The sequence below is a fragment of the Anabas testudineus genome, chromosome 17 (genome assembly GCF_900324465.2).
Source record: "Anabas testudineus chromosome 17, fAnaTes1.2, whole genome shotgun sequence".
NCBI classification, from domain to species: Eukaryota; Metazoa; Chordata; class Actinopteri; order Anabantiformes; family Anabantidae; genus Anabas; species Anabas testudineus.
The window spans coordinates 15,419,237-15,427,463 of NC_046626.1; the positions used below are offsets into that span (position 1 = coordinate 15,419,237).

Genomic DNA, 8,227 nt, shown 5'->3' on the forward strand with positions numbered 1-8,227 from the left:
TAGGGTTTATTATTGATTGCTTGCTGTATTGTTGTTAATAAAGCTGCTTCACTCTTTCCGTAGTGATGTGCATATGTACATGGGCCAGCCGCCGGTCTACACTGCAGTTCCAGGCAGCATGGCCCCAGCAGATGTTCAGTCCTACCAGAACCCCGCTGGCGCCCCTGGTCCCGTCCCAGGCACGAACCACACAGGCATGACACCGACGCCAAACTACAGCACCCCCTCTGGTCCGAGCATAGCACCTTCCTCAGATGCCACACAGGTCCCCTACTCAGAGAAGGCGTTGCTATAGGGCTCCCCTCGAGTTCACTGTTATTCCACACACACACACACACACGCTCCAGGCCTGATCAAATAGTCATCACATGAAATTTCTATCATGTTTTATGATTTGTTTTATCATGGGGCAACAGCTGGATGGAAAACACTGACACTAGACTAAATTAACCTTGACTTTTGACACATTTCATGTTGTTTTATCAGTCACATTAAAAACAGTTAAACTGCTCAGTCCAGGTTTAGAAGTGAGGCTTTAATTTGAAGCCCTGACACTAAGAAACACTTTGTCTAAAAATGGACACTGTTCTTTAGGACCGTTTTCATTTGTTATTTTTTTCTATATATATAATTTGAAGGAGTTTTGGTCATAAATCAAACCTAATCACTTTCAAATCTGGATCTAACAGCATTATGCACATCTTATGCACTAGACCTGCTAATCATTGCTTCTCCTTCATGAGAGGACCATTGAAAAACATTGGTATTAATTTATTTTATAGCCCAGTATTTTTTATGTTTATAATTTTAGAGAAAGTTTCCTTGAAAGAACTACATAGATTTGTTGATTTCCATAGAAATGTCCTGGAACAGCTTTCTTGATTTGAACATGTATAAAACATGTATAAAGCTTGTGTTTGGACAAATTTAACATTATTATAGAGTCAGCTGATCTACTTTGTGCTTAATATATTCTTTAGGTCCTTTCAACCTAGTTTTGTCTACAGCGTTAAAGTAGTTTCTGCAGTATTAACAATATTTAGCACCAAACATAGTTCTTTCTCTGAAACCTTCTAGGAGATTATTAAACCATCACAGATCTGTTAAAGTATTACCAATCTGCTTAGAGAAAACAAGTGTAGCTGTTTCCACAACACTCTTTCCCTTACACCTACTTCAACAGCACTGGACATGCACATACGATACTCAGAAACACTACGGGCCGGGTGTACAGTTGACACACGTGCAAACGCAGTTGCACCACTTGGTTCACACATCCTCAGTCGTATGTCATCATTTACCTTCACTCGCACACTAATATGAATATCCATAAAACGGCACAGCCTTCTCACTCACTTAAAGCAACTGCAGTGCTAATTATGCCACAGAAAAGGGGGCGCTGACTTACTTTTTTTATTTTAATCAGAAGAGGAATGCGTTTCAGCATTTTAGCAATGCTGAAAACATTAGGCTACTACATTCTGTGTATATGTCAACTTTTAGAAGTACTGAAAACTGGAGCCACTTTGTTTTTGTTTTTTTTGTAGAGGGAAAAGAAACAAGAGGAACTAAAGCGCATGCACATGACTCTTGTATATACTGTACTGAACGAGTAGTGAAGCCACATGATGACCTCATGAGTGAGCTCCATGTCATCACAGCTCCTCCTGGGTGTTTCACTCAGCCTTAAAGGTGAACTCTGCAGTTCAAGGTAAATTAAAGGTGTAAACGCCAAAGAGAAAAAGACGCTCACGTTTAAAAAAAAAAAAAAAAAAAATGTCATTCTCCTTCTTTTTAATTTTAAATGATTGACTCTTTGCTTCACGCTGCAGAGTTTACCTTTTCAAAGTGAGCTGTACTAGCTGACTCGTACTGCAGACTTGGCTACTAATGGGTGAACTCTCTGAACTGCCCCAGTGTCTTTAAAGCATCTCTTTAGTCGGTGTTAAAAATTATTACTATGTTTTTTTTTTTGGTTTTTTTTCTATTTTGTAGTGCATTTTAATTTATGTTTGGTTATTGTTATGCTATTTTAAATGGAGAACAACTACAGGATGTATGTATTCAGAGAAAAGCCGAATATGTGATATTCTGCTTAACTTAGTTGTATATTTAAATCGTTCAGCTGCCAACATGGACATTTCTCTCTGTGTTTGATACATGCTTATTGTACTGTAGGGTCAAATGGTAATGTGAACTTGATCAAACCTCCCCTCCGAGCATTTCAAACCTGTGCTGTGTTAGAGCTGTCCAACTAACACTAAGACAAATTCTACCTTAAGTGAAAGAAGGTTGCTACAGTATGATCCTTGAGTTGTCAGGATTTGTAAACATTTCTTTACCGATATTCTCATAAGCTATAAAACATCCGTTGCAGTTGACAGACACCAAATCTTCTCATGCCGTTATACAGCTAATTTATACTTTATAGCTTCTACGTGTTGAAAGTCTTGGGGAAAAGATGTTTACAAAAGCTGCTTTGATTGCAAACATCTGACAAAACAGGACAATTATTTATCTGTTGTTGTGTAACAGTGAAGGATGCTAAATGAAGGAATTTACAATGTGTGTTCGTAGATTTTCCAGCCACAGGGCAAATTGGTTTATTGACCTGACTATAAATTTGTGGCATTTCACTTTCTCTTGAGAGAACGTATCAAACCGTCAAGTCATCCCTGTGCCACCTTTAACAATATAAAACAACCCACAGCTTAAGCTTTGGTACCTGGGTTTGTGCAAAAAAAGAGGCCGTTTTATTCTCCAGAACTTGACTTTAGCATTAATGTAGTTGGTTGAAAGATAATTTTATGCTGCCTTCAACTAAATGCTACGGTTGAATTAGTGTTAGAGGGCCTAAAATATCAAAGTAGCAGCTATTCTGGGACCACGGGACCAGGAGCCAGTTATCATAAGACGTCGTCCAAACGTAACATCTTGATGTGCCGCAGTGTTGGACCGCGGCCCCGATGTAACTTTACTGTACAGGATTGAGATGCTGCCTGTTTTTAAGTTTTAAACCAACATTATTGTAAAGGTTGTGTCTAAACTTGTACCCTGCTGTTTGTATGTATTCTTTTAACCATACTTATTATTGGTATTCACAATAAAACCAGGCCAAATGTACAGAATAATATTCATGGACTTGTTTTCTCTTGTGTTTTGCACATCTACTCATATCTTATGTTCACGGCATTATGTGCGAATGCTTTGTGAGTAGTACAGAACTGGGACGTGGCTCTAAGAGTTGTCTGGTTGCCTCTAGAGGGAGATCTGTGTCTACGGGACGAGGCTGGTGTTGTGCTGCCAACAGCAGAGGAATGCAACCCTGTGTTATTAAGCAGGTATTGATGACCAGGTCACAGATTTTAAGTTGGGATTTAGTTTAATTTCACAATATATTTCTGATTTTGTAGCAATATTTACATTAATTCATTGTATTGTGTTTGTACTTTTTCATTTTAAATCAATTTAATCGTTTTAAAAGCCATTTGACAACAGGAGCATTTCCTTTTCAGGACTTGTGTATAGTTTTTCAGTCCTTTAATTTTCTCCTTGATTTCCTACAATGGGAGAACTCTTCTTTGTGAGCCCATAAAAAAGGTGAGCGTGACCACCTCATTACTTCAATAATAAAAGAATACAGCCTCCAGTGCAGTGTAAGCAATGTCAGTGTGCAGAGTCCAACGCCGCCGCCGGCTCATTCTGTGGGAGATGATTGTCAAAGTCTTAAACTCCAGCCTCAGATGAGCAACTGGTGTTCAGGGACCATGTCCTCGGGGAAGACGGTCAAGCTCGTCCTGTATGAGGTGCTGCAGTTTGCAGCTCTTATCATCCCGATCTTTGTGATAATGGAGAGGTTTGCCAGCCTCATAAGTGATGTGAAAGGACACGATGTTACAACCTACTGGCTGGTGGTAGCAGTCTCTATCGCCTATGTGACCTCTGTGACCCTGCTGGTGTGGGTTCCCCTGAAATATCTGATCCTGAAGAAGCGACGGCTCATCAGAGAGATCACACAGTGGTGAGTACTGCTGTTAAAAGGACAAAACTTGACCTATATCAAAACAAATGTTCTGGATTCAGGAACAGTATCATGAAGAGGACTTTGACTAATGTGGCCTTACTGAGGTGGATATGACTTTATAACTGGAATTACTGAGGCAGTTTGCTGCCTTTGAGTCTTCTCTGTTTGCACAACGATCACTGGATGTTTTAGTGTTTGTCAGTGGTTAATGCTTATTTTGTGTCTGCTGTTGGTCATTTCCAACTATTCATGATCATTTTCTGAAGAGTTTTGGTCCATTTTTCACCTCTTCGTAGTCGTTTCGTGTCCATTTTGTATGTTTTATTTGAGCTCGGCTACTTTCAAACCACAAATATGAACACTCACTTCATATAGAGACTGAAATGAGAATTACTCAAACATGAACTAACACAACCTGTTTTGTTTTACAGGAGACCGACAGCACTGGCATACCTCATCCTGTGTACATTTCCATGCTTTGCCATATTAATCGCCAGCTCCAAGGTAATGCCGTCAAGAATCCTTGTGTATGAGAAGCACCTGATGATCAAATGTTGATGTTTTTGTTTCTTATTTCGTCATGCTCTGATGCTGTCCTTGAAGAGACATATTTGTTGTTGTTTTATGACCCCCTTGTGTTTGGAGCACTGTAATTATTCACACATCGCACCACAGAGGGGGAAAAGCAACTGTTCTACTCAGCCGCTTGAGATTTGGGTTCTTAAAGTTACATCCAGACATTTTTTCAGCGTACACTGAGGAGGACCTTGGACCCATCATAACTAAAAACAGGAGGCAGTGAAAATATGTCCAAGTCACAAGACTCTACTCCCTGTCTGGGGTGTTGAGTAACCCATAGTAAACATAACAGGTTGGCCATTAACTCAAACTATCACCACTCTAAACAGAGGAATTCCCACGCAGATAATAAACTGTGTTCCAATCCATATTATTCTTACACAAGCAAGGACATAAATAAGAGCATCTGACCACACAGACGTGCCGGATATATTTTTACATCTAATATTTCTTGCGTTAAAGGCATTGAGCAGCATCTTAATGTCTGCGATGATGGGGTAATAAAATCGGATGGGTTCATAAAATCTGGAATGCAGGAGCTCCTGTTCCTCAGCTCAGCCAAATGTCATAATGAAGAGTTTCAGTTTGGCTGCTTGCTGCTTCATCCCTCATCATTTCAAAGTGGCAGATCAATTCTTTCTACTGTTGACTTCGTAATTGTTTTGACTATTATGCTTCACACTGAAGGTGCAGGTGGACAGAGGGCAGAGGCTCGATCTCTTCACTGAGTTGCCCGTTTCCTTGGTGCTTTTCTCTCTCATCTGTGTGGATATCATCGAGGGGATCCGATCCTGCAGCCTCACTGCAAAATGTAAGCACTGAAGTTGTTGGCATTATTTACAAAAGGAATTGAAGTGTATGTGCTCTGATTTGAGGTGTTATGACCTTTTAGCAGAGGTGGAAACAATAAAATGAATGACGGCTCAGCTCCATTGACCTGGGGTCAAACACGCTGGTCCTCTTTTATGTCTTACTCGGACAAGTGAATGGAAATGGACTAAAATGTCATGTACAGTGTGTAGTATAACTGTAGTACAGCTAATGTGTGCGTTTGCCATTTGCAGCAGACAGCCTGGATCCTGACTTTGACATGCCGGGCCCTGTCCTCACACACCTGGAACAGGTGACCACAGTTTCAGGCCAGCTGCACCCTGATGAAGGCCAGAACGGTTTCACCCAAAGCCATCCAGAGGCCAGAAACGGCAGCGCCTCGGGCAGATGGCAGAACCTTGCTAGCTCACCCGGACAATCGAGCCTCAGCTCACGAGCGCCCAGCACTGCGTACTTGTACTCTTCACCCTCACGCCCGCAGTCCTACTCTGGCCGTCTGGGTTTCCTGTGGAGGAGGGATGGAAGGTCTGAAGTGTTCGTAGATAGTTTCATGTTCTGGTTGGACACTGTGGAGATGGTGAGAGTGGCTGGAGAGCCACCAGTCTTTTATTCAGCCTGGGTTTTCCCTGTCTATATTCTCTCCTTCTTGTCCACTCTCCGCATAGCCATCACTCCTCACAACCCCTTGCTGTCTTCTGCTGGAGTTGCTCTGCAGGACCTTCCTTTCTTTATCATTCGGGTCGCTCTGCTTGCTGTGTTTGGTCACGTCACACCTGTGTTGTACCCACTGAAAAATGTGCTTGTGAGCTTGACCTTTATCTACTTTACTTTCCTGACCAAGCTGAGGATATTCAGAAGGCACACCATGTTTTGAGGAGGAGTGGCACGATCTGTTGTTAATGGAAGCTCTGCTCTGATGGTGGAACAGTTGGTTTATTTATGTGCAGGGAGCAGAAACTGGAGGAAGCGTGGAGCTGGTACGACGGGTAGCTGCTTGTTATAAACTGTAATATCTGTAAATGAATTGAAAGTGTAAAAACGACTGGATTTGTAATGTGCAGCATGCGATAACCAAATTGTTCTTATTTGTATGTGGTATTTGAATCCAAATGTATTTATTAATACTTAGTTCTGTGTTTACCTGCTACTTTTTTTTTATTTGCTACATTTATTACCCTACAACAAAACCATTTCCAACATTATATTCAATAAAAGTCCTTTATTTTAACATAGGTGTAAAGATTCTGAATTCAATTTGATATATATACAAAATTTAACAGTTAAACAGTTAATAATAAAACAAAAAAGGAATTAAACCAGTTGAAGCAGCAGATGTTTCCTTTATCATAAATCAAGCAGATAATCTGTAACCGACAGAATTATAAACCATGTATCACTTATATTTTGTCCAGCTGATGGATGAACCAGAGCATCGAAGACAGTGTTTAAGTGAACTGGTTAAGTGGTGAGTGAATCTCAGGTCATCATTTCTGACGACAGTGACGTTATCAGTGAGGTAATGTACAATGCATGTGATGGGATACTAACAAGGACCAGAGCTGGCCCGCCTTCATTTACTGGTATGTGAACTAAAATGAACTTCTCTTGATTTCCACACTGCCATGATCCTCCTCTTCTTCCTCCTCTTTGATTATTCATTCTATGATCTGCAACAAAACATCAGAGCAGCTCGGCTCATCGTGGCCATTTTACAGTTTTTATTTCTGTGAATGATCAAAGGAGGAAGCAACAGCTTTTTTCCTTTAAGATCCAGACACAGCCTTTTTTTTTTTTTTTGTCATAAAACAAACCCACACATTATATTTGTTAATACTCTTGACTTAGATTAGCGTCAGATATCATTTTAGAATACATTTGAAAAAGTTCACAGACTTTTTCTGGGTGATGACTATGAAAATAAAGTTTCATCAAGTAATTTGTCAATGAGTTAGAAAATCTGCCAAAGCCTGTGGTGCAGGCACTATGTTGATAAATGCAGTTTTTAGATTTGACACTTGCTGCACCACAGACACAGATACTGTACTAACAGATGATGACATGTTGTATCCACCAACCAAACCCTTTATAATTTAGTATTAAAAACACCTAATCCTGCCGGTTCTTTTAACCTTAAATTATATTTACTTCATTTGTATTTCTAAAATTTAATCTCTCTTAATTCTGGCACGTTTTTTTTTTTTACTTTACTGTATTTCAGTGTATTTTATCTTCAGCCTCACTAGTGTTGTTCCTTTAGGGGATGGCAATGTTGTGCAGACATGGATGGGCCCCAGAAGGCCTCTCATACGGACTTTACTCAGTAAGTTTTCACGTATTAGAGCGAAACATCTCAGTATTTACCCATAAAAAAGACCTCAACCCTCAACTTTTCATACAGAAAGTTTTCCAGGATTAGATTTTACCATGGTGAACGTCAAGTTTGCCTAGTAGAGGTTTTTTTTTATTAGCATGCTGATGTGAACATTATTGTACATAAAGAGAGCTTCACATAGCTGCTGGCAAGGCTGCAGAGTCTTAGCTATGTTGAATTAAATGGTTAAAATTCAGTTCTGTAAAAAACATTTTTAAGAAACTGATTAAGCATAAATATTCTTAATGTTCTGGCAGGATTTTAACACTTGTATCCAGAGGTTTTTGGACTGAGTTATACATAGAGTGGTAGATTTCTGCACACCTTTAAACCCTCTATCAACCTTCTCTCAAAGTAAAAGGAAAAACAAGTGAGAGTGTGACAGCAGAGAGGAGAAATAACACAAAAGCAAGCAACAGCAG

At 40.0% G+C, this 8,227-nt stretch overlaps 2 protein-coding genes across 2 annotated transcripts in view; both read left to right on the forward strand.

The window, feature by feature from the left end:
• colec12 (collectin sub-family member 12) overlaps positions 1 to 3,133 on the forward strand; it is a 29,274-nt gene extending 26,141 nt beyond the window's left edge. The window contains exon 24 of the mRNA XM_026373987.2: positions 64 to 3,133. Within this exon, the coding sequence (XP_026229772.2) occupies positions 64 to 295 (232 nt within the window). The 3' untranslated portion in view covers positions 296 to 3,133. The remainder of the gene's footprint in view (positions 1 to 63) is intronic.
• Positions 3,134 to 3,679: 546 nt separating this feature from the next.
• Positions 3,680 to 6,646, forward strand: si:dkey-32m20.1 (transmembrane protein 236). The gene is made up of 4 exons (XM_026374003.1): positions 3,680 to 4,021; positions 4,456 to 4,528; positions 5,291 to 5,414; positions 5,668 to 6,646. The coding sequence occupies exons 1-4, from the start codon at positions 3,744 to 3,746 to the stop codon at positions 6,306 to 6,308; spliced, it is 1,116 nt and encodes a 371-aa protein (XP_026229788.1). The 5' UTR covers positions 3,680 to 3,743; the 3' UTR covers positions 6,309 to 6,646.
• Positions 6,647 to 8,227: the final 1,581 nt, after the last annotated feature.